The following is a 27,855-nucleotide window of genomic DNA, read 5'->3' as shown; positions in this document are numbered from 1 at the left end:
GGAGTTAACCCCTCCCTCTCTCCATCATCAAGCCATTAGGCCAATCAGAGTACAGGATGTCACAGCCAATCAAGTGGCTTTTCCTGTTCTGAAGGCTTCTTCCTCACACTGAAAGGTAAACAATAATGGAAGCAGACAGATCTGTATTTAAATCACACTTTCTACTACAGTCTGTTACAGCTGCACTGTAACAGCAATTAGCAAATTGTTTGCCAAGGCACAACTGAGACATATATTGAACATTTCCCTGCATTTTATGAAATATATGCTTAGAATTTTGGAGCAACACTGAATCACCTATTTATGTGGAAAATATATGGAATATATGGAATATATGCCTATGTGTAGTGCCATTAATGCCATGGAATATATGCCTGTGTGTAGTGCCATTAGTTGTGACCAAGGCCCATTCCACATGGGCCTGTGAAGCAGCAGCACACTGAGCCCTTTGGGGGAGGGCAGTATACAAATGTGATGAAATAAATAAATAAAATATATTATGCCGGTGGAGCCCCGGGACTGTTCGCACACTCCCATGTGGGTGATCTCAGAACTGCCACAGGCCACAGAAACACCTTCACCTGTGGAGCAGCGCAGGGAAGAGAAGGTAAGTTGGCAAATAAAATGGAGGCACCCAAAGGTGGCGCCTCTAACCCAGTGCTGTTCACTTGGAACCAGGTTCAAAACACTTTTTGAAAAGACTTGCTCATTGAGCAAGTTTCAAAAACAGAGTTCACCACTGGTGAGGGAGGGGGAAACATGGTGCTGCCTCATTGCAAAGGTGGCAACTGTGTGAACTACATTCTTGGAACTGTGTTTTTACTGTTCTAGAAGCCCTGTTTTTGGCCCGTGCAGTGTGGGGCCAACTTATGGTGACCCACGGGTTTTCAAGGCAAGAAACTAACAGAGGCAGTTTGCCGTTGACTTTCGCTGCATAGCAACTCCAGAATTCCTTGGTAGTGTCCCATTCAAATTCTAACCTGGGCTCACATTACTTAAGTACTTAGATGTGATGAGATGGAACTAGCCTGGTCCATCCAGATCAGGAAAATATATATTGTAAAAACATGGAATTGTATCCATACCCTGAAATGAACAGAAAATCAGAAAAAAAATCAATGGGTTACACTAGGGTTTATTAATTACTATCATAACTACAAAATTCCACCCCTCCCACACCCCCATGAAGCTGCTTGCTGGATTGGTGAATGTTTCTGCAACCTATCATGGCTCCAAGTTCAATATGGCCTCAGGACATAGTTGCTTTTTCTCACTTGCATCAAACTTGCGCAGAGATGTTGCCTACAAACCTCATCATTCCATACCATAATTTCATACCACAGATGGATTAATCTCTCCCAGTCCATTGAGACCGTGAACCATAAGTGCCTTCCCCATCCTTGGATAACTCGGGTTGCTTATTGGTCTAACTGAACAGCAAGTTCCTAACCTGCACAAATGCTTCCAACCTCAGTTAAGAGGACATAAACCCCTCAAGATCAGGCTGATTTGTATTATCAAACCCCACAACAATGTTTATTGTTGGGCAGTTAGAAACTAAGGCTAGGATCTAGGACAGTGATGGCGAACCTTTTCGAGGCCGAGTGCCCAAACTACAACCCAAAACCCACTTGTTATTCGCAAAGTGCCAACCCGGCAATTTAATGTGAATGCTGAGGCTTTAGTTTAGGGGAAAAAAAGGTTGACTCCAAGGTGTGTGTTACTCAGGAGTAAGTTTGGTGGTAGTTGGTGGCTTTACTTTGAAGCAACCGTGCAACTCTTCCAACGGGTGAATCACGACCCTAGGAGGGTTTACTCAGAAGCAAGCCCCATTGCCAGCAACTGAGCTTACTCCCAGGTAAAGGACTGCGCTTTAGTTTTTCGCATGAAAATCAGAGGGGTTTAACAGCGCTTAACAGGGTTACCTACACTGCTTCCCCAAAACTAGGTCTTAGGTTTAATGCTAATAATCAAGCCCAGTGGCCTGTCAGCCTATATGTGTGGTGGGGGCACTCTGTTTGCGCGTGCCCACAGAGAGGGCTCTGAGTGCCATCTCTGGCACCTGTGCCATAGGTTCGTCACCACTGATCTAGGAGACCCAAGTTTGAATTCCCGTTTTGCCATGGAGGCTTGCTGAACGACAGAACAGCTTTGTGAGAAAGGCTAGGCTGAGAAAAAATGAACAAGAACACCCATAAAAGTTTGACTGACATTTTCTGAGTTTTTTCTATATTGTTCTTTCATACAATTATTTCAAAACGTACTTTTAAAAATGTATATCTTCTAGGAATTTAATAAAAATTAGATGGAAGTAGAACCAAACCTCACTTACTTGTTGCCTTTTAATAATGCTAAAGTGGTTTGAAGGGCTGATCGTCCATGGGTATTTTTCTTTAAAAATCTATAAGCAGGATACAGAATACTTGATGCTGATTACACATCTTTCTTGAAAAATCCACATGGATGACTGTTTCAAACTTAAAACACAGCCCCAGACTTACCTGGAGCTGCTATTGTGGCAGTGGGAGGGGGAGAGCTGAAGAAGTCAGGCTGTGAAGGGGCGTGGCCGTGACGGGCTGGTGGTCATGTGACGGGGGCCCATCATGTGACAGGGGAGCTCGGGTGTGCCTATGCAAGGCAGTGCCCAGCTGGCTCTGGCCTTTTTCAAGGCCATCAGAGCAAGCAGACCCACCTGCCCTCCCTGTGTTATGGGTTGGATTGGGTAAATTTATCGTTGATTGTTAATTTGTTTTTCGTCGTAGCCTTGGCAGTTTTGGGCATAGGAGCACATCCTTTCTGGGGAGGCCGAGCTTGTGTGCCTGACCTCCCCTGGCTGGGGGCCTCAATAAGAGGTCTGGGGATGGGGCATGCTCCATAATGCAAGTCGCAGAGGCTTTGCAAAGAGCTCACTACCGCCGGCAGAAAGGGATGTCATCTAATGGGCATGTGCTCAGGTGGCATCTAATAATTTTCTGTCCCAATTCCCCAATAGGGATTAGGGATAATGCCAGGTTCAACACACTTGCAGCCCTAAGGCGGGTTCAACACACTTGCTGTCCGAGGACTGGGTCCAGCATGGGTGCTGCCCAGTGGCTAGGACCGTGGTGGCGAACCTATGGCACTCCAGATGTTCATGGACTACAATTCCCATCAGCTCCTGCCGGCATGGCCAATCGGCCATGCTGGCAGGTAAGGATGCCAACAGAATCCATGCGACATCTGGAGATACTCAGGACTGCCGCCACCCTCACAGGGCTGTGAATAATACCCTCATGCTTGTCCAGCTTGCTATGTTGGTTTTATTAAAATGGGCTGCAGCTAAAGTTAATTCCAATGAAAGCTGTGTCTTTGTTTCAGTATAAATGTCCCTTATGGGAATTGTAGTCCATGAACATCTGGAGTGCCATAGGTTCGCCACCACAGGGCTAGGATATGCCCCTCATGCTTGTCCAGCTTGCTATGTTGGTTTTATTAAAATGGGCTGCAGCTAAAGTTAATTCCAATGAAAGCTGTGTTTGTAGTCATTTGGAAGTGAGCCTCCACACATCAGCACACAAAATGTTTTCAGTGTATCTTAACCAGAGGAATAATTACAAGAGTACTACCACCATAAAAGCCAATGTTATGCCAGAGGGAATGACTAGAAACACATTCATCCATTTGTGTTTACAGTCCTATGACAAGTTAAAGCCAGGGAAGCTCCAGAAAAGAAAATATACTGATATTTCAGGAACATTTTTAGGACTGCTTCTTGTTGCAGAGTCTACCTGTGAGCAGGTAGCTTAGCCTTCCAGATGTACAGAAGTTCAAATCTCATTACGGTCAGCAACAACATTGAATAATATGGCGTTAAAAAAACTTATAAAAAAAAATTCAGTAATCAAGGCCTTTCCATCACTAAAGAAATCACTCTGTTGGTTGTGGTGCAGGAAGTGAGAGTAGTAATAATAATGAAAGTAATGGCGAGGGTATAGCAATGGTGGAGTAGAACTAACCATTAAAGTGGGACAAGATACATTTAGCTTCATTCTTTCAAGCACTTTATATTTGATAAGGTAGACAATGAAATGCCAGGCCCTTGAAAAAGACACAGAATAATGTAAGTCACACAGGATAGTAGCTTTATGAAATAATCATAATTTAGGAGTTTATTTAGGTATCACTGTCCTGTCTCATCAATCATGCATCTCTTCTATTGCTCCATTTTTGGAACAGGGCTCAAATATCCTATTTCCTTTTTATTGTCCAACATATAGATCACTACTTCATGCAAAGAGATAAATAAGACAAGCAAACAGATGAGAATAACAACACACCTTATGTGCTGACAAGTACATAGAATCTATAAAAACTAGAGGAATGCAAGCACAAATCTGTAGGTGGCTGCTTACACAGGAAAGATAAATGAACAATGCAGTCCTGAAGGAGAGGCAAAACTGCTCAGGAGGTGGTGTAATTCCAGTGCCCCTTACGCTGGCATAAGGGACATTTATACTGAAACAAAGACAATTATGCTGGTGCTGGGGAGCCATGCAACACTGCAACGCCCGGGCACCATCGCAGCTGCAGCACCAGTCTGTATCAGCATTGGAGGGAGCTTTCCCAGGCCTGGAGCTGGCTTTAGTCAGCTTCCTGACCCCATTGGGCAGGAAACACACATGTCTGCAGGCGCACATCTATGCCAGCAAAATCAGTGGTGCAGTCAATTGTACTGCATAGGCCACTTGCATGGAGAAAGGAGCAGCATTGCTTTTGGCTAGCTGGCCATAGCACAACAGACCTCTTAGAAGGTGGTGCAGCTGTGCCATCCCTGGCCATGCAGCAACTATCCTTCCCAATCAGGATCACACTGCCCAATAGAAAAACAAAACAACCTAGTGGAAATCTAAATTATAAATCTAACTATAAAACGTGAAGAATGAAACTTGTGTTCGTATTCTATCTTTTATATTGGACAAAAAGAGTGTGCATCAATATATCTGGTGTAACACCAGAGCTATCTACAAGTTTAATGATGAGTTTGAAAAACTTTTTAAAAGGACAGCAATTAGCATATAAAATTGCAACATATACTTTCCATGCCATATCCATGATATCAATATACAATACAAGGCAAACAAATTAAAGCCATTATGTCCATCACAATTCTGAATAACTGTAACAATCTGTGGTAGATTCCGCACAGGTCAAGTATAACGGGTGCTGAGTGCAATACAAAACATTTTGGGGGTGGGGGTGGGGGGACATTGCACAGGTCCTGTCCCCATGGCCTCCAGTCATTGCCTGATTGGCACCCATGTGAACAGGAAAAAGGAAAATGGGTTCCTTTATAACGACTTTATAAGCAACCCATTACACATTTGCTCTGTGGAACCAACCTGTCATTAACTAATTTGATTGCTGCAAGTAACTCCTTCAACTGAGTTTTGAGATTAGGAATCTTAAACCCATGCCTACATGCACGTCTTGCTCATTTCAATCAGAAAATCAATCTACAATTCAAAATATGCTAAACTTAAAGGAAAAGTTTGGTGGTTTCCACACAGCATAATAATGGGTTACATCCGTTATTTTTGAATCTGGGTCTATTTTATTCCGTTTTTGTTCTTTGCATGGGTATCCGTTTTCCATGAAGGAAACAATCTGTTTTCTTTCCATCCCTTTACACCAGTGATTCTAAACCTTCCTAATGCCGCACTTGTGCTTAATACAGTAGTTCCTCATGTTGTGAGCCTCCAACACATAAAATTATATATAAAATATAAAAGAACCCGTTTCTCCCCGATGGTCTCAGGCGACCCCCGTGAAAGGGTCATTCGACCCCCAAAGGGGTCGTGTTCCCCAGGTTGAGAACCACTGCTTTACACAAACCCACTGGGTTATTTTAGGAGAAAAGACAGAGAGGCTCAGTTATAGGTGCTGCTTTTAATTTATACATTTCTAAATGGCTAGGGACCAGATATCTAAAGAATTTCCTTCCCCCACATGAATCTGCCTAAAAATTAAAATTCCTTGATGGTCTTTACCAGTTCTTTTTACTTTCACATACAAAGCAAGTAGCTACCAGAGAGAAGTCCTATTTTGTTGGGGTGACTTGGCTTTGGAAATCTCTCCCCAGGAAGGTTTGCCTGGCCCCATTAATGTTATTATTGAAACTTCAGGATATATTTGGCAGGGCAGAAGGGATCAGGGCTGCTTTCAGGAGTTCTCTTGCTACAGTGGAAGACCTAGCAGCCCTAATTAGTTTACTTCCCTTTTTCCATGAAGTTCTAAGCAGCAGTACTGTAAGTAATTATACTCACAATTGTGCAAACCACTAGGCTATACTGGCTGCACTACATTTTAGTGTTCTGTCAAGTTTGTTAATTTTTAGGTACCTCTTGACCAGTGGCGTATCTACCTAAGGACAAGGGGTGCCACTCTTCTGGTCACATGAGGGGTGCAAAATCGCCCCCCCCACGTGACCAGGAAGTCCTGCTACCTCATCATTTTCGCGTGCCTCAACCCGTCCGTGTCAGTCGAGGCACATAAAAACAAGGCAGCAGAACTTCCTGCTGCCTCCAAGCACCCTCAACCCCATCCTGGACTCCCTCCTCCCTTCCTCCCCCCACTGCCGGCTGGGCTCCCAGCCAGCAGCCTGCAGTCTCTTCTGACCTCCACTCCGGGCAGTACAGAAGAGACTGCAGTCCCGGCCTCGGAGACTTGCTTTTATAAGCACTGAGGCAGGGGGTGGGGCTTGGGGAGCAGGAAGTCCCACCCCTTCCTGCTCCCCAAGCCCCACTCCCGGCCTCAGTGCTTATAAAGCAAATCTCCTAGGTTAGGCCAGGTTTAAGTCTCTTCTGAAAAGCCTGTCTGAGGAGGAGGTCAGAAAGAGACTACAAGCTGCCAATAGGAGCACAGCCTGAGCTGAGAATGGGCACCCTATAGGTGACATGGGTGGAGTCGACGGCAGTGGTGGGTGGAGCCTGGGGGCATCAGAGGCAGAGCTGGGATGGTGGTGGAGCAGAGCCTGGGGGTGTCCTGGAGACAAGCACCATTTGCCCCTGGTATGCCTCTGCTCTTGACTCTTGTTTTTTTAATATTGTTGCAAACTAACATGCCTATTGAATTAAAGCTTATTTTGTCCATCTATATATATAAAAATGGAACCATGCATTTGTTGCTTTGAGAATAACCCCGCACCTGGCCCAAATGCTCTGAAAATTTCACAGACCTTTATTTATTCCCCGACTGTGTTCTTATATACACTCCAGCTTGTCAGACCAGCAGCACCTAGGCCAAGGTAAAACATCTATTTTCCTGGTGCTTAATTAAGGCTCTATCGAGAAGCTGCCTGTGTGTAACTGTCACCCTTAAGATGTTCCATCCCCTTAGAATGTTCTCTCAGATGGCCAGATATGAGCAGGTGAAAGTAGTACATAGAGGCAATACAACTCGAAGGTGGAAGTGAAACACAAACCTGCGTTGCCGTGTGTGAGGATGTCAGGTGGGGTCCCCCCTCACATGCAAGGTACCTTTCACTCTCTCTGTGCCTCACCCACTGCTACTACAACAACTGGCTATTATCGCATACACATTCAAGCTGGAAGGAGAGGGGAAGGGATGGAGGGGGAGGCATGGAAGGAAGAGAGAGTGAGGAGGGACAGAGAGTGAGGGGTGGCATGCAAGGGAGGGGAGGGAGCGGGCCGGGGCATCTGGCTATGACCCACCCACTCTAGCAGAGGGGAGCTCTGAATTGAGGAAGAGGAGGGGTGAAAATGCAAGGGAAGAGAGGTGGGAAGAAGGAAGGGACAGAGGAGTAGACATGCAAAGGGAAGAGAAGTTAGGGAGGGAGAGAGTGAGGGGTGGCATGCAAAGGGAGGGGAGGGAGGGAGGCCTAACATTTGGATATGACCCACCCACTCTAGGAAAGGAGGCCAAGGAAGGGAGGGAGGGGGAGGCAAGTGGCATGCAAAGTGGAAGAGCACTTGAGGAGGAAGGGTGGAGGAGACATGCAAGGGAAGAGGAGGGGAGGGGAGAGAGTGAGGGTGGCATGCAAAGGAAGGGGAGGGAGGAGGCCCAGCATCTGGATATGACCCACCCACTCTAGCAAAGGGAAAGGGGAGGGAGGTAGGGGGAGGGGTGCCATGCAAGAGAAGAGAAGTGAGGGAGGATGCGGTCACACACATCAATGACATCGCACAGTATCAGCCTGCACGTTTCCATGAGCACGTACTGCTGGCCTCTGCAATTGGTTTGCTGCTACTGTTCCTTTCCCATTTCACCACAATAAGCCACAGTAACGCGTGGCCGGCCCCCACTAGTTTAAAATAAGATACAAAAATCACTGATGAAAGTCAGAAAGAAGATCTAAGATTCCAGATCTGAAAAGTAATGTGTCCTCTTAATGATATTTCATTGATCTTGATGTGTACAGGCAAAATCTGTACTTTGAAAAATAGCTTTCTTCTTCAATAAAACTGTTTAAATTTCGAATGGTGGAAGGATGACAGCACTATCTGTAATAAATGCCTATGGAAAACATAATTTACAATTGCAACTCTGAAATACTGTTTGTTTGTTTTGTTTATGTATAGCTTGTCTTTCACACTGAGACTCAAGGTGGATTATAAGTATGACCAGTCCATAGATTATATGCTTTTATCCAAATCAGGTTTCTGATATTCCATTTAAATGCTTCCATTTTGGACAGTCTTTTTTACTGTGAGGGATAGTGAAAAGGATGACACATGGCGGACAAAATAGATGTCATATATTTTTTGTAGAACTGGACTTACAGGAAGTTTGATAATGGGTATGAACTATGCAGATTTCTCCTAAAAAATAACCTATCACTCTTTTAATTGAAAGGTTTTAAACTTTCCAGCCTTGATCTAGTTACGTGTATGTGCCATATCCATGTGCCGAGAAATCCCAAAGGACAATAAAACCCATTTTTCATCAGCGCAGGTGTACTGCAGCAACTTTTGTAGCAACTGAGCCTCCATGATGACAGTTCTGACATTCAAGCTTAAATTTGAGTAAGTGCATCACACTTCTGTGATGCACACAGAGACAATCTATAGCTCTGAAACCTGGCAATGTACTCAAACATTAGTCAACTCCAAAACTCACACACCCCATTTGAAGGTTGTCATTTTCCCCAGGCGGGTAAGGCAGTAAGGTGGCCAGATCCAGGTTGGGAAACTCCTGAAGATTTGGGGGTTGAGCCTGGGAAGAATCTCAGTGGGGTTCAATGCCATAGAGTCCACTTTCCAATGCATCCATCTCATCCAGGGGAACTGATCTCTGGAGAGAAGCTGTAATTTCTGGGGATCCCCAGGTTCCACCTGGAGGCTGGCATCCATACCCAATACATTATGGAATATTTATGCATCAAATCACAATTACTATTTAAATTCATGCCTTGAAACACACAGACAGAAGTACATGCAAAATTCCGGGGTTTCAGAAACTGAAGTATAATAGAAATTCCTAGGACAGCACATTCATTGTAAAAATTAATCCACTGCATGGTTATTTTATGAACTGTGATATCATTTCCTGGAATTAAATGGAGATGACCGGACATTCAGGTAGAGAAAGTTTTGCCTCAAACAATTCACAGATGTTTCCCTCAATGTAACAGAAAGCAACACCGAGCTTAAAGAATACATTCTCTCTCAATTTCTCGAACTCTTTCGGTTTCAGCAAGATTGTCGCATGACACAAACAGATTTTTGTCCCGCAAACACAGGGTTTTTTAAAGTAAAAATAATTTACCTCCAATTAACTTTGATAAAACCAACTATCCTTGCATACAACTGTCATCATTATACATAGTACCCCAAAATATTAAAGATGCAAAAATATTTGATAAATTCCTGTGGATCTGTAGTGCAGACTAGTTGGATACAAGGCAATGAAGAAGCCAAAGCAGTTAATGCTTCCCTGTGAATGGTGCAGTCTTGTCACAAGATTGTATCTTCAAAACGTACATTTTCTTACAATTCAAAAACTTACTCTAATGCCATAAAACATCTCACTTGCAAAGGTTCAAAAATGTTAAAATTTAGTGTACAGCAGCTAAGTCAGGAGTTAAAGTCAACACTGTACTAGCCAATGAGGAAGAGCTACAAAAAACTCCAGTATTATACACAAATTCAGTACACAGCCTGTGCACAAAAAGACAAAAGAAACTCTGCATCTGAAAGGAAGGTCAAGCTACATTAACCCTTCAGAGGCGGTTTCTGATTCCTTTCCCTAAGTCTTCCCTGTCTGTCTTCCATGAAAATAATCAAGGGCCTCAGACCAGTTTTTAAACCACTGGGCTAGTGCAAAAGATTGTCAGAAGGGGAGTGATGAACCACAGCTGTCAATGACATGCCTTAACATACAAAAAACTGAGGTGTCACCCATATGCTCCCCTTCCCACCATTAAACGAACTAAGCTATGGCTGCTACTTCTCATGCTCATTCCTGTATCACCATCACACTCCTCCTCCTTTAACATCCTGTCATTTTAAAATGGGTGAAAACTGAGACATTTCCAGATGTTTGGAGGAGTAGAACAAATGCATGAAATGGGAAATAGGGTTGCAGCTAAATATACAGCCTACATGGTACACACATATTCATATTAGGTTCTCTAAACACAACAGCAACTCTGCTCTTCTAAATCATTCCAGTGTTATCAGGATTCCACACCTTTTTGCAGCTCCAACATGCTCATTTCCAGTAAAGTATATTTGGCTACAGTATGAATATGAATAGAAAGTACTGACCTCACACCCTGTGACTGCAACAACTTTCTGTGGGAAACAAAGCACAGGAAGTGCAGAAGACCCTATCAGAAGTGACCTTCAAATTTCTCTAACCCTACATCCACACACTTTTCATTTTCAAATTTATCAACACATTATCTCTCAAACTGACTCACAGAAATATCACACTATACCAGGGGTAGGGAACCTGCGGCTCTCCAGATGTTCAGGAACTACAATTCCCATCAGCCCCTACCAGCATGGCCAATTGGCCATGCTGGCCGGGGCTGATGGGAATTGTAGTTCCTGAATATCTGGAGAGCCGCAGGTTCCCTACCCCTGCACTATACAAAGAAGGTGCACATTCAATGCCTTGCAGCCCATCACTCAGAAACTTGGTAGATTGGAGGCAGGATTGCCAACTCTGGTGAGGAAATTCTTGGTTATATAGGTGTACAGCAGGGGTCCCCAAACTACGGCCCGGGGGCCAAATGTGGCCCCCTGAAGGCATTTATCCGGCCCGCCAGGCATGGCGGCGATGGCTCCATTCATGTGCAGTGGGGGCTCGAGGGAGAGGAGGAACCGACCCCAACGGCTGTTGATTGCAGTTACATGATGGCACCCCCAAATCTCCATGAATTTTCTGACCCAGAGTTGGAAACCTTACACGTGGCAACTTTTGCTCCGCCCTTCCCTCTCAGCTACTCCATGTGTTGCTCTCAGGCTTTCTGTTCCGCCTCACTCCCATTGGCATCAGCCAGACTGGTGAATCGCTCGCTGGCTGTTGGGAGGAAGAACCCAGGAAGATACCTAATCCTGGGTTAGATGGAATGCTTCATTGGGAAAGTTCTGCTTTTTTTTTTTTTACAGGGGAAGGTATTTCACAGCCTCCCCAACAATATTTGGAGTCTACCCTGTACTTGACATACTTTGGTCACTGTTCTAAAAATAGACCATGACAGAAAGGCTGAAAGGTGAAATCAAACATTTTACAATCATTTGTGCATAGGAATTTGTTCATAGTTTTTTTTTAGTCCGGCCCTCCAACAGTCTGAGGGACAGTGAACTGGCCCCCTGTTTAAAAAGTTTGGGGACCCCTGGTGTACAGCATGGGAAGGGTGGGATTTAGGGAGAGAAGGGACCTCAGCGGGGTATAGTACCATAGAGTCTGCCCTTTACAGCAGCCATTTTTATAGGGGAATTTATGTCTAAGTCTAGATATCAATTGTAATTTTGGGGGATCTCCAGAAACCACTTGGAGGCTGGCAACCCTGAAATGCACAGGCTGAGAAGAAACTGGCCCACTCAGTGTGAGAGACTTGTTTTGATCCTCATGTGACTATAGGCTCCTCTCTCCCCAACTGGCTAACACTGTTTGGAATTTGAGCTAAAATTACTCTCAAAAATCAACACAAAGAGACAAAGTGGTAAACTTACTTTTAAAAGTATTTTATCTTTTCCACTTTATTTAGGAGGAGCTTTGTCGCCTAGCATACAATAGCAAAACCACATATGGCTGTATGTGTGAACTGATATGGACATTCTGATTCAAGTGTTAGCACACATCAGCTGTAATATCAGACAGCACAGATTAGAAAAATTCTATGGCTTCTACCACAGTTATAGCAACAACTTGTAGTATATAACAAATCACATAATATATGACACTGGCTCTGTATCTCATATGGTAAAACTTTTCAACTGCAATCCAGCACACAGTTATATGATCACAAATCCAAAGATGGTCAATGGCAATTACCTAGGCATGACTAAGGGCAAACCCTTCAGTTTGCACAATAATAGTTGTGCTTTTAAAACCAACCAAAGTGATATTGCAGTGGTTAACAAAGCACCCACTAGCAACTTAAAGATTAAAAGAAAGTAGAGGAGCAGCAAGACCATACTATAGGCAAAAAATCAATACATGTTTAAAAATAAAGGATCTACAATCTATATCTTCCACTATTTTAAGGAAGCAGATTGAATAGAGAGAAATGCACAGTTCTCTGCTTCAGGAAAGACTGGATGACTAAAGGTAAAAAAAAACCACTCCATGGAATTACGTAGTTCCTTCCGTTGTGACTGCCTCCTGCTCTGATTATGTATGTCTATTTTCAAAGAGTATCTACTCAGTGCACTAAGTTTTTCTGTGGCTGCTATGATAAGAAAACCTTTAGCTCAAACCCAGTGTGAGCAAGAGGTGTCTTTATACACAAGCACTTCCTGTTTTCATTCCATGATCAAATATGTTCTTTGCAGGGCAAATAGGGGAGCACTTGAGGGAGGAAAGCAGAGATGTCTGAGAGGCTAATTGAGTGTACTAAAGGGCTGTTTGGCATGAAGGGAAAGGAGTTTTCCAAGGCTATGAATAAAGGCTGCCTGGGTCATATTTCTTGCTGTTCCTTTTCTTTAACTATCTTTGAAGTTAAATAACAACAGCCTTAATGTCAGGTTTACCTTTCTGATATCATAATCTTTATGTACTACTGAAAAGCTTATACTACCAGGCTAGGATTTCCTTTACCCACTCAAATGCTGGATATTATCCAGAAAAAGCATGCACATTTCCAAGCAATTCATTCTTAGATCCTTTCATCTTCCTGTACCATTGTAATAGCAAATGTAAGGCAGATATCAACTGCAGGATGAGAACATGATAGTAACCTCCAGCGCATGCACTGAAGCTACGAAAGTTTTATATATAGCTTACTGTTAAGGTAATGGAAGTGGTTCTAAATAAATAAAATTATGAAACCATAACGTTATGAAGGATAGTTGATACAGCAAATTAATTAATGCAGAATTATTGTCTTGAATTAAAAAATGCTTCAGCTAGCATAGGCAAAAATTATTTAATGCAACTTTTTCTAAAAAAAACATATACTTAATAGAAAATTCATTTTTTCCTAAATACACAATATAATTACAAGTAGATAACTTTAGTAAATATTTAATATTACACAGGAATTTCATAGTTTAAGCTTAAAGAACAAGTGCCTTGTTCCCTGGCAAAGAAGAGGTTAATGAGTTTTGTCACATTGGGACTAACAGTTAACAATTGCTACAGTTGGCCTTTAGTATTTTATTTGTCCTTTTGAGGTATTCAGAATAGGTGACAATAGCCTGCAGTTGAGAACATATGTAGAGAGACCCCTGTGGCTTATGGAAAAAGTTGTTCCATGCTGGTTGGGTGTTTGAAAAAAAAATACAACCAGAGTTCTTTTATGTTCCTTTCATTAATGAAAATGCATGAATGTCAAAATGCACCAATGGGTCATTCAAGAGGCAAAGCCTTAGCAGCCCCTTCTTTAAGAACACATCCTGAGATGTAAAATACATTTGCTTAACAAATTAAAAATAATGAGATAATTCAATTAGTTTCTTTTTTAAAAGAAAGACAAAAAGGGTACATTGTGGGATTATTGTAATACAAGGCCAGGTCACTGAGCACAAAAGGGTGGACAAACCTATTTGAAATAAGGTTAGAGTACTGGAGAAGGGACACCCTTTAAATTGTGAAGTTTTTTTCTGAAGAAATCTCCCTGAAAAACAATATGTATGCATCATATTCTCTTTGTGGTTGGACTAATGTTGTATTTTGTAAGAGCAAACTAATTTGATAAGAAACCATAATAATGGACATTTTAAGAGAAAGAATTCATTTCTTTCTCTGAATGCATTGATGACAAAAGTCTTTTTGAATTTTCATTGCATTCATCACAGGTCTCTATTATCAGTTCTCAGATCTGAAAATTATAGCATATCTTTCAACACCTGCAATTTCATTAAAACTTAGAAGGTAAAGTTTTTTCAGCTTGTGCAAGGATCACCCTCATGAAAGCTACAGAATTTCGTGAGTTCATGTGAAATGAAGGAAGAAACAGGCAAAAATCTGAGCTAAACAGTTCTTTTGGCAAGTATCCATAAAACACATTCCATGCACACTTTAAGAGAGAAAAAGACTGGCAAAAAATCTGTGGGGATATGGCCAGCTAAGTGAGAATGAAAAAAAATTAACACGCTAGGTTGTGTGAAATAAAGCGGATTATTTGTGGCCCCAAAACTCCACCAGTTGCATGATGCTGCTCTTTCTAACCACTTTCTTAAGCAACCGCCCCTCCCTACACTCACTCAACTTTCAAATTAAAAACATTTTACAGGTTAGTAAATCTCCAGCTGAGGTGATGTAGCAAAGAACAGCTGTGAAGTAATTTTGATAATGATGAGAATAATAAGCACATGGCAAGGTTCAGGGCTTTGCTGTTGCAGCTTCAGTGCTCCTGAATAGATAAAAGTGATTAAATACTCCTGATTATCCCTGACCAATATGTAATGGATTTACAGCCCTTTCAATTAGTCAGTATTTGCTTAGGACTCATTATTTTGTCTTTGGTTAAGTAATCAGCCCAGAGACTCATGTTCTGTCTAATTCCTTTGAGCCAAGTGGGTACTGCAGGGCACCTGACCTTTGAAATGACCATAGCCAGAAGGCAAAAATAACCACTGTTCCAACAGAAGCACTGGCTATTCTGGCTAATCCTGACCCTACAGGCCAAATCAATGCACCTTAGTTTGCTAATAATGCCCTTCCATCAAAATGATGGTTTAGAGTTATGGATCTATTGCTAACCCATATTGTTCTACCAGTTGAGCTACTCAGTAGCCACTACTAGAAACAAAAAGTGACCCACCCAAGAAACATGACACGGCAGTTAATGTCTACTACTAAAGGAACATATAACTTTTACAATCACAAGCATGCCCAAATGGGAAGAAAAGTAAACTGATAATGTTACCATTTTCCACCATTTTCATGTGAAATTATGAGAACTACTAGTTCTTTGGTTCTTTTGCAAAAATGTATTTTGATGCCTAAGTAAAGCTGTAATAGTCAACAGAACACCAACACATAAAGCCAATTGCAAACAGAAGGATAAAGATAGATTGTTACTAAAAGTGTTGCTTTTTCACATGTTTAATCTTTTTCCCCCTGAAGTGAATATGGCTAGCTTTTAAGATAATGGACTTGAAGAGCAGCTTAAACAGGTGCTTTAATCTCTTATAGAACTGAGAAATTAGGAAACATATAAGCCATCTGTATTTTATATGTAAACCAATGCAGGGAACATTTCCACAAGAATTCTCTGAGTTCACTTACTATATTTGCTGAAATGCAATACTAGGTGTTTTTCCGTGTATGCTATCAAAAGAAGTCATCTTGCATCAAATCCAATAGTATTTTCGCATCACATTGGGAAGGGAATTATTACATCAAGGGTCATCTTCCTTTCAAGTACAGTATATCTTGAAATGCATGCTGGAATAAACATGCCACAGCACTGTATGTGTGTTTTTTATATGTCATTCCAACACCTAAAGTCATTAGTTTTGGGCCTATGTGTACTAACGGAAGAGCTGAGGAGATCTGAATCTCACACTGACCCTGGCCCTTTCTGCACGGGCCATAAACGGCACCCTGGGGCCGACCTGGCTCCCCTCCCCCACCCCCAGGGTGGCGTAAGGCCGCCTCCAAAAACTTCCCTCCTGAAGGGAGGTTTTTGGAAAACAGCGCATTCCCGGCGACGCGGTGCGAACGGCACCGCCAGGAACGGCACCGCTGTTTTCCCCGTCCCCGTCCCTCTCCCACTCACCTCGTCGCCTTCGTCGCTCTACAGGACTGCTGAGACCCTCCCTCGCTGGAGGTCGGAGGGCAGCGTGGGTGGGTCTTAGGAGTCCGGCAGGGCGACGAAGGCAACGAGGTGAGTGGGAGAGGGACGGGGAAGAGGCTGCTGTGCGAACGGCCCCCACCCCTCCACCGGCAAAATTCCTGGTGCAGGGGCACCGGCAAAATTCCTGGTGCAGGGGCACCGGCAAAATTCCTGGTGCAGGGGCACCCTTTCCGCTGTGCGGAAAGGGCCCCTGATTGACCAGTGTCATATCAGACACCTTAAGCAGCCTCCGGCCATTTGGTTGAGGTGAGTTCCTTGAAAATTGTTGCCTGGACATCTGGTGGTGGTTACATCAAAGATATGATATGTGCCTGTGTGTATATTATCTATATGTGAATGTATGTGCATATTCTTTCTATAAACCTTTTTTTTTTAAATACTTCCATTGCTGAAAAACAAAGTCAAAGGATATTCTTGATCTTGAATACTTCCTTAGTGGAAGAAACATTTTAAGCCAAATAAATAATTGGGTTTTGCACTCAATATTTTGCTTTATGTGTAGAAGTCCAGTGATTTCAAAGCCCAATCCATAGTAAACCAACAAACCAACAACTTCCAGTGGCTAAAACATTCTCCAATAACAGCAATTGAACACATTTCTTTTAAAAGGGAATATTAAATATGAAGATTTCGGAACATTTTTCTTTTTCCGTTACTTACTGTGAGATGCTGGAAAAGCCATGCTCTCATGATATTTGTTGCTACTTTGGGGAAAATTCCTCGTTTCTTCTGACGCTTTTTATCCTTGTCTGGATCATCATCATCTCCTGTACCAGGAGATGCTACACTGTTGTCTAAACCATCTCCTGGGAGATAGGGAAAACAGGGAGAAGGAAACATAATAAGAACTATAAATACTTTATACATTTAACTATTGAAACAAATGAAGTATCATTCACATATCAAAAACTGAGTATGTTCAATCTCTTATTGAAATATAATTGATGACATAGATATAAAAAATAGAAATCCTGTCTGTTCAAATACTAATTTTATGCCTCACACATGCACATATCATTAATTCAATTACAACTATGTGCTTGACATAGTACAATACCTCTTCATCAATTATGGTATGCAATGTGGGAAAGGCTGCCAACGCAAAAACCTATTTAGTGTAAATGCATTTCCTACAACTCTGCTGAATACATGGTGTAGGTAATCAAGTTAAATGTTCTGTAGTCTATATATTCTGGGTCCTCTGCATAGGTGACAGTAAATGTGTCACTGTTCAGTGCACATAACACACTGTCAGCTGAGCCCCACCCAGCAACTATCATCTCCCTACACAGACCCACTCACGCACACATACACACTTATACCTTGTATGACCCTGAACACAGTATCTGGAAGACATGAAAACTTCTATGTCTGCATCAGTGATCATTATCTTCTTTCTTTAAAAAAAGATGCACATCAAGGTAGGGTGCTCGCTTAATCAGAACTTCCCATCAACATCTTTCTCTTCAGTGCTTTTCCCTGGCATTAATTGTGCATTAGCAAAAATCATTTACTTTTAACAGTCATAGTTATTTTTTCTTGCCCTCCAGCAAAAATGCCTTGAAAGCCTGCCTGGAGGGCATCTAAATTATGTATCTGAAAACTCTTCTGGCAAGGCATTGCAGGACCCCTACTTTCTTAAAATTCATACGAGCACGTCTTCCTGTTTTTGGGAAGGCATCAATCAAGAGCAGCAATATATGCCATATTCCTACATTAATATTTGAACTAATAACTTTTAAAAAAGGAAAGAAACAAGATCCGACTTGTGGCATAATCAAATGCAAAATAAATGAAGAATACTGGGACAGCACTGAGACTTTATAGATTGCTGTGTTTTCCTTACACATCATTAGCCCTGAGCCACACGAAAGAGGAAAACAGAGAAGTGGAGAGTTTATGCTCCCTGCTGGTGTTTAAGAAGCCGAGGTCCTGGAAGGACATCTGGGAATTGCACTGAGACGGTGGTTTTTGTAATTTAAGAATAGACATTCATTAGCAGTAAATGCCATAAATCCCATGCTAAGTAAAAACCTTGTCCAAGAAAGCCTAAAACAATAAACTCTGTGCTCAATGTAGCCTGAGATAGACGCTCCATAGGTTCCTGAGGAATGCTATAGATCCACAAACTAATTCCTGTAGCCTCTTCTAGATCTTTAGAACTACTAAAACAAACACATTACTGCTAGGCAGAGACCATTTACCACAAAACTTTAATTTCTGTTTCATCTACCTCTGTGATGCCTACCTTTTCCTTAGAACAAAATGCAAAAAACAATAGAAAAAACTACCTCCAACCAGCCTTTTATAACTAGAGAACAGAAAAACCATAGCAAAGAGCTAGCAGATTAATTTTATTGACATTTCCATTTTCACTGCAATGTGATACTCTCCATCACATGGAAAAGATGGTCCTCACTATTTACAGAATGACAGGCCACTTCATTACAACCACCCTGCCCCAAGGCTGCATAGCTCTCTCCCATCTGCCCAAGGACCCGAGCCAGATCCTAAGTTGCTGTTTTCTTTTTTCTCTGACTTATGGGAAATAAAAGCTGAATTGAAAGGTTACAGGATGATCAAATAAAAAGATAACATCCTACACAGCTTATTACAAAACCAGTTATTTTGGGGGGGAAATCAGTTTTGGGGGGGAAATCAGAACTCTTTCTTAGTCGCCCACTAGCCAACACATATGTGTGTGCAAGCACAAACTCTCACACACCCTTTCCAGGATGCCAAGGAACTGCTGCAAGGCAAATTCTTACAAACACTAATGGCTTCTGACTGCTCCTTGGCAACCCCAGCATTTTAACCTGGGTGGATGTGCTCTCCAAAATACAGACACTGGTGCTATCTCATCAGCTGTTCATGTGACACAGATGGAGAGTGGCTATTAGGAGTCAGGCCACGGGCCTTGGGGATCTGAGGTACTATACTGTAGCCTCAGGCAATTTTGAAAAGCAGTACCCAGAGATGGAGGGGCAGGAACAATCCACGCCAAAAGTGCAAGTTGAAATCAGCCTGTTTGTCTATGTATTATCCAGATGAAGATAGCCTTTTCTTTTCTAAATATATATGCAGATACTACATGTAGATGAAAAACTGTCTTCTCCATCAACCCTCCCCCATTCCCCCAATCTCCATTTCTAAGACTCAAACACTACACAAACACAAGATATGGCTTTGGATGGATGGATGCAGGAACATATTCCAACTGGTGTTGCAACATATATTCCAACTATAGCATAATTTGGAGCCTTCCAATAATATTGGTACAGTGCCTTCATTTAGAAAAGGTTAATAATAGGATATTACATATTCCTGTAAAAGTTTGGCTAAAGTTTGTATAGGACTATTGTAGCATAAAATGTTGCAGATTAATGCCCAGTACTTACAAACTTTGTCCATTCACATAATGAAAAAAACCACCCCTGGATTTTAGGGAACTGTCATAGAGAACAAAATAATATTTTGGTAGCAGTATGGTTGGTGACTGAAAATCTGGTAAATCATCTGTAACAGAAATACTGCATAATGACATCAGTAACACAATAATGGTATTACTTCGAAGAGTCTGGAACGTTTAGGACATACATGACAAATATATTATGAAAAGAGTGTTTATCTGATTCTGGAATCCAGTAAAAATCCAAATTAATTCTGCAGAAATCACTGGAGCTACATCACTGCAAGTCAGATTGGAACTGGAATTCAGTTTGTGAATTCCACAGTTTGTGAATTCCAGTTTGTGAACATCACAGATTGCAAGGTAAATGTTATGAAAAATAGCACATTGAATGGTATAGTAAAGCCTGATTTCATCAGATCTCAGATGCTAAGCAGAGTCAGTACTTGGATGGGAGACCATCAAAAAAGACATTCCAGAGGAAGGCAGTGGCAAATCACCTCTGCTTATTTACTTGCCTTGAAATCTCTATGGAGTTGAGTAAATCGGGTGCCGCTTGATGGCACTTTACACACACATTCTGAAAAATAGGGGCATGTGTTTATTATTAATATACTGCTATCCCTAATAATGTTTTTGTAATGAAAGGGGAAGAGGAAGCTAGGGGCAGAGAAACAGAATCAACCCTTGGCTGCTGACAATCCGAACCAATGCAATAATTACAGACTGACTTTTACCATCTATACCACCTTAGCAGATGCAAGAGGGGGGAAAGAAATATTAGACTTGTTATTCTACTGTTTAGTACACTGTTTAGCCATTTATTTCTTTGCTAATGAAATCCTGTTTGGTGCAACATTATGTTTGCATATGTGTAAACAAATACAAAAGAACTTAACCAAGACAAGAACATAAAAAGTATAATGTAACAGGTCAGCACTGTATATGATTCCCTACCATAATAAAAATGCATTGAAGAGAAATTGAGCATACAGAAAGTGAATCTCAAAGGGAACTTGCAAAAAAGTTCCTCAAGAGAAAAGGTTTATACAAGTGTGTCCATGTGTAAGGAACAGGTCATTCACAGAAGAAGCCTTCATTCATTTGTACACAGGGGTTTAGCTTTCAACATCTACAGACTTCAACAATCTTCAAAAAATGGAACATCCAATTCCACAGAGGAGTTTGCCTCTCTACATTGTTTTTCATATTGTACATTCTCTACCCCATCCCCCCAACAGCAAGGCACAATGCTGTCAATGTTCCCCTAGATCTCAACCACTGTGAGCTACACAGTACAGCACTCCCTAGGGATAGAACAGAGAAGATGTATTTAACGCAGTTCCTGGCAGCACTATCTCTCATTGGTTTGCTGACTTGAATTTCCTTCGATGGTTTCAAGACAGTGTTTTACACATAAAGACTCCTTTCCTGATATGCCTCCTCTCCTCAAATTACAGAACTCAGTATGCCTCTGGTATGCCCTCAGACTCCAGGGTACTTGAGAGGTATAGGGTACAAGAGAGTTTTAACTATTCCTCACTACAATTAGATATTATAAAATCATGGATCCCTGAGCAAAATTCTCTTTATTGGCTTTCTTTTGTAGTTCATAGAAGAAGCAAAATTATTATATGAGCATTTGCGCAGTTCATACCAATTTTTTCTGCAAGCAGAATATTATATCAAAGATTTTTTTTTACAACAGCAATTCTTTTTAGTGTAGAAAATGCATAAGTTTCATACTTTTTTCCCCTTAGGGGCAAAGATCACCAGTAATGTACTACTTGCTAGCCACAGCTTGTTTCAAATTAGAATTTTGCCCAGACCACCCCCCCCCCCCAAAAAAAAGAGAGGCAAAAACTGTATGAATAATTGTTTGAGTACTAACCGGACTTTCCAAATGGCCTCTTTAAAAGAATTTAGAATTTCATGGATGAACATGAAAGATAGTAACTTATAAAAACTGTGATCCTTCCCACCCCCAGGAAACCTCTTGCATGCCAAGGGACATAACATGATAATAATAACACATGTTTGGACTCTGGAAACAGACTGCCATCAAATTGATCAGGAAGACAGCAGGAATCCTCGTTCTGCAAAAATGCATTCCAGCCTCAGCATCTGAGTTTCACCATTTCCATATAAGCCTAGCCTACAGCTGCTATCCCTGTTTTTATTCAGAAAAGGAGAAGAGAACCGGAACATTTGCTTGTCTATCTACAAGTAAATATAAATCCCCATTATTCACAACATATTCTACAAATATACAGATGTTGAAGTAAAACTGAGGGTACATAGGAAAAATTGTTTTTAAACACAATGAAAGATGTATGCAAATTTCTTATTTGATATTTACCTTATTATTTAAACCCATAGCCTAGAAGACCAGGCAACATTATGTCTACTCTCATCCTTACCCACAGAATAATTTAAAGATCTAGTCTACAAATAAGAATTTTAAAATAAATTATAGGAATGCGCCCATGGACACCCAAGGACACTGAAAAAGTCATAAAAATATGAGAAGAGACCTGTCAAATTAAACCAGTGTTGCTGACTACTAATGCTATTCTGAACAAGTGCACTTTGCTACCTGTTTGCATTAAAAGATGTCAACACTGTTGGACTGATTATAGCAATGGCCAGTCTTTTTACAATTGAAGAGAACAAAATGTGGGCTTGTTGTATTCAGTGGCCACTATGCATCTTCCACAACATTCAGTTGGAGCTTAGGGTAACTTTGCAAAATGCAAATTTGAGAATTCTGATAATTCAACAGGAAAACTTTTGCGGGGCAGATGTGGATGATATCACCTTTTCTGATTAGGGCTATGTCCTATGTGTCAGCTGCAGAAATAATACACTTGCAGTTTGCAGCTTTAATAGACATACCTTATGAGTTGATATACTACCAAATTGTACGTCTAGGGATATCAGTGATGTACCAGTTTGATACCGCAGCATCAAGAGTCAGCATGGTGCAGCTAGTGGTGTAGTGGTTAGAATATCAGTCTAGGATCTGGGACAGGGGTAGGGAACCTGCGGCTCGAGAGCCGCATGCGGCTCTTCTGCCCTTGCACTGAGGCTCCACAAGCCGAGCCGCCGGCCGCATCCTTGCCCGCCTTGCAGGCAGCAGGGCAGGCGCACCAACTGCCCACGGCCAGCTGGGCTGCGCCGCGGGCTTCCCCTCTCGCCCACCCCATTGGAGCGGGGCGGGCGCTTTCCCGGATGCCTCCTACCTCCTGCCACCTTCCGTCACTTTGTGGAGGCCAGGGGACATGCCCCCATGGCCAGAGGGACACCTCTGGGGTTGGACTCCAGGAGGCGTGTCCCCTGGCCTCCAGAAAGTGATGGAAGGTGGCAGGAGGTAGGAGACATTCGAGAGCAGCATGGGAAATACACCGGCTTCCACCCTTTGCTGTTTGCTCAGCAATGGATGGAAACTGGCATTTCCCCAAAACCTTGCTCAGGGAGCGAGGTTCAAAAACACCGTTTCCGGGGGGAGGGCGATGCCAAATCAATTTGGCGGCAGCGCCTGTATGAAGGCTCCCCCTAAAATGGTGCTTTACCGGGCTGAAATCAGTGATTTTGGCCCATGCAGAAATGGCCTTAGTGTACAGTCTGAGAACATTTTTCAGTTCTTTTCTTGTCAGCTGCTACTATGTATGCCAGGCACCTTGACTATGGTACTAAGATGTTTCAATAATATTGCAATAGATATAAGTTATAGTAAAATTGGATTTCCCTGCAAAAGATGCCATTGCAGCTATATATTGCACCATAAGTATGGTTATGTGTCTAATACATATCCACAGTGACTGTCTTCTATCTTTCTTCCTCCTTCTACCAGTGTATCCATCCAACTTAAACTAAAAGTCATCAAATATGCAATGATTGCTGCAGGACATTAAAAACTGGCATTTACCTACAGACATCAATGAACTACCCTTTCACTGGTCAATCCTGTTATTAAATCTGAAACCTACCATACATTCATCTGAGCCTATTTCCTAGTGGAAAGCTAATGAGCACTAATGTAAAGCTTGACATTCTTATTTTTATTTGGCTAGTATCCATTATGTAACATTTAGGAAATCTGTGAATTACTAAGCTCTTTTATGATCCTGCTGTGATAAACGGCCTATACATCTTAAAGTTTAAAAAAATCAGTTTTCAAATGACTAGTTCATGGCCTGGTGCCATGAAGTGAGGAGAAGAGATGAAATGCTTTAGTTTACATGCAACATTTACTAACTGTGTGGGTTTTTTGACATAAGAGAAGGGACAGTGACCCATGCCACCTTTTTTCACACTCAAAAGAGCACTGAAAAAACAGTCTTCATAGGCTTACCTCAAGCTTGCCTGGCCCTGAACACCCTCCCCCCCAGGGTATGAGTGGAAAGAGAGAAGAGAAGGGATTTTATGCTCCTTTCTCTTCAACTTTTCAGGCAGTATAAGCAGCATTTAGCAAATTCAGCCCCCAAATGGCTCCAAATGCTCTGAGCAGCAGGGGCTCATCTATTGTTAGCCTCCCTCTATTTACACAGGATTTAAGCAGGCTCTCCACTGAAGAGACCACATGTTTCTGACAGAAAGCACTTTCATTCATACTGCATCAGGCAGTAGGATTGTAACCACTGCAGCTTTATGCTGACTTGAGAGTAGGGATTTCAGCAACATTGGCTGATTCCGCATGGGCCAAAAACAGCAGTGTGAAAACGATGTGAAAATGGTGTGAAAGGGTTTAAAACGGTGTAAAAGGGTTTATACTGTTTTCACACCATTTTCACACCGCTGTTTTTGGCCCATGCGGAATCCACCATTGAGATGGTAACAATCTCCTAACTAACCAAAATTATCCATGGAGATTTTTCTGCCACTCACATTATGACTAATGTGGTCAAAGAGATGAAATTTCTTAAGAGGACTTTTACAAGCTAGCTATTGTCAAGAAAACAACCCTCCCCACCCTATCCCAAATAAACAGGGGGGGGGGAGTGTATGTTAGGGAGAAAATCACACTGCTACTTGGATTTAAACCATTTCACCCCCTAGCTGAAGACAAAAAGTGTAAAAGCAGACAGATGGACACATATGTAAATGCAGTTCCATTCCATCCCCCCCCCCCCCATCTCTAGCAAGTTAGTTGAACAGTATATTTTAACAATGTCTTCTCTGTTCATTCACGTTGTTTAACTAATAATCAGCAACAGCCTAGTATACTGCGAGGGCACAAACACAGACCATGCTACAATTAGGACATTACACTCCCCTTGCAAGGCGTGAATGCTAGACTCTAATACCAGAGGATTGCCACATAGGATAATATTCTTACATGGATGACTTCAATATATATGAAGGCATATTTTCCTTTTATACCTTTACTCAGTAAATCATTATTTTACTCAAAAGGTTTTTATTTTTTCTATATAAAAAAATCCCAAAGAATGTAAAACCTACTGATGCCTCTTTTTAAAAAAATAAATAAATCTCTTTTTCAATGAAACTATTTTTAAAAACACATATTGTTTGGGCACTCGGTCAAAATTATTACAAATGCAATAGTGGTGAATATATGTCTCTGATAAATATGCAGGCACATAGTAGATATTTTAATGTTCTTGATAGTATATCGTAATAAAGCTTGTCTAAGCATCCTAATTATTCATTTTTAGTGAGCTCTCAGATGCCCTTAACCACAGTTAATGCTCAGGTTTTATTAAGCAGAAGAGCAGGGACAAATGCCCACTTAAGTCCCAGCTCTCCAATTCTGCTTGCACGGCACTGCCTAATGCTAAAGCTTTTAAATGTGCTATTTGCTTCCCCTGTGTGGCATTTCTGTTAACAGAGTTCACAGTTTTTAGCCCCAAAGACAGAAGACTGCTATCTTTAAGCCATTCAAAGAATGTGACAGATACTATCATTGCTGCAGCTACAACACAAAGAAATATAAAGAGTGAGAGACCGAAAAGAGGAAGCTCATAGTGATCAGATCCTTAAATCCTTAAAGTCTTTACCAGCATGTCATAGAACATTATAAACAAAATCTTTGAAACTGAGGATAAGATTTATCCTCAGAAATCAAGGGTACATATTTTTGTAACTGTATGTCACTAAGGTTCCAATCTTCCTTTCCTTATTCTAATACATCTCCCACGTTCTATTGGCACATTTACTCAAGAAAAGACAGCATGCTTAGAACATCATCTTGCACAGGCAAATAAAAATGCAAGCAGTGTCCAACATCTAAGCAAATACACACTTCTAGCAGCTTATAGTGATTTATTGCTCAATACGGAACCTTGGGAAGATTACAAGAGTTTCTCCATATCGATTGCTGTTTTATGTTTTTTCATACTATGCTTTAACACAAATATGAATATTGTTCACACATGGAAGTGGTAAACTTCAGTAAATTAAGGCGGGAGTTTTGCTAGAACAATTATCCTCAAATTATAAATGTAAATGTGTGTTCCTTTTGCATTTTAGTCATGTCAGTGATGTATTACCATACAATATAAATCTACTGATTTCCCAATGACATCTTTACATTATTTTATCAGATAATAAAGACCTGATTATTTGCTCTGGTGAGCCACAGTTTCACTGAACCATCCCCTTGTAGGTATTTTTATACAAAGATTTCATGGCTCAGTTCTGAATACTTGCTTTTTTTTAAATCAACATGTCCTTTAACAATTCTAGTAGGAAATTAAATCAAATTTTAGCAAAGAGTTAAACAAGTTAACTTAAAAGTTTTAAGACACGTTTCTTGATCTTCACTTTTAAAAAGAAAATTTCAACTTAATTAAAATTACTTTAGTTAGGGCTGAGTTTTTAAGCAGACTACTGGTTATAAACTGAAGTTTTATGATTTGCTGGGCTTTTTTTGGATTTTGGTCTTCAAATACGTGTTAGGCTGGGATTCAAAGAACCATACATTAGATCTGATGAACTGCAAGCTGAACTATGCAAGCAGGCAGGATCTGCGCTCCTAGCCCTACATGGGAGGCAGCATTGGGGGGTGGGGAGAGTCCAAGTAGAATCAACACAAATTCCTCTTGGACAAGCAGAGGTTCCTTTTAGATCAAATCTCATGGAATTGGTTCTTCACATTCAAGGCAGCTTAAGATTTTCTGGTTCTTGAATTGCTGTAATACATAACATGTTTCATGGCAAAACACCTTTCCAAACTGAATCTTTAAAAAGCAGTTTATGATTTGGCATTGTACCTCAGAGGGGATTTGCTTTCTTCATGTGTTTGCTCTTGTTTCAAAGACTTAAAATGTAGACAAAGCCAGCAGCTAGTATCCTACCACTAGCTAGTAACTTCATGTTTGTGTTGATATATATTTCCTTGACCTCTGATGATGTAGAACTGTTGCTCTGTATAAAATGTGAAGTATGTATCTTTTCAATATGGATAATAGAATTCTAATGTGGATAATAGAATAGCTAATAGAATTCTTATTTTATGATTAAAAAGTTTCTTTATTTCATTTTAATTCAGAAAAATAGCTCTTCAAAAAGAGAATTATACTTTTCAACATCTTTCCCACAATCATTGGAGAATTAAACAATGGAACATTATAATAAAGACCACTTTATAACAGAAAGCATTGTTTAAAATGGTGTTAAGTAGGATTGCCAACTTTTGTAATATCTATGTCTGTTATAGAGGTAACATATATGGCAATACTTCTGTCTATTAATATTCTCATTAGATAATTCCATTTTAAGGTTTTATTAAAGGTAAAGGTGCAAGCACCAGATCATTACTGACCTATGAAGTGATGTCACAATGCAACGTTTACAAGTCAGAGTATGTTTACAAGGTAGTTTGCCTTGTTTACAAGGTGGTTACAATTCCCAGTTACCTATCCTTTACCCTCAGCTAGAGGTTACTCATTTGGCTGACCTTGAAAGGCTGAGTCAGCCTGGAGCTGACTACCTGAAGTTGCTCAAATCGAAC

General features: G+C 41.2%; 1 protein-coding gene across 13 annotated transcripts in view; it reads right to left on the bottom strand.

Moving 5' to 3' along the window:
* The window catches only part of MEIS2 (Meis homeobox 2), a 288,920-nt gene that overhangs the window by 188,577 nt on the left and 72,488 nt on the right, over positions 1–27,855 (bottom strand). For all 13 annotated transcript variants that reach the window (XM_048484320.1, XM_048484323.1, XM_048484324.1 and 10 more), the window contains one exon: positions 17,132–17,277. In XM_048484320.1, coding sequence (XP_048340277.1) covers positions 17,132–17,277 — 146 coding nt within the window. The remainder of the gene's footprint in view (positions 1–17,131; positions 17,278–27,855) is intronic.

This window comes from Sphaerodactylus townsendi, linkage group LG02 (genome assembly GCF_021028975.2).
Source record: "Sphaerodactylus townsendi isolate TG3544 linkage group LG02, MPM_Stown_v2.3, whole genome shotgun sequence".
In the NCBI taxonomy this organism is placed as follows: Eukaryota; Metazoa; Chordata; class Lepidosauria; order Squamata; family Sphaerodactylidae; genus Sphaerodactylus; species Sphaerodactylus townsendi.
The sequence above is the reverse complement of the archived record's forward strand: the minus strand, read 5'-3'. Positions and strand labels throughout refer to the sequence as shown.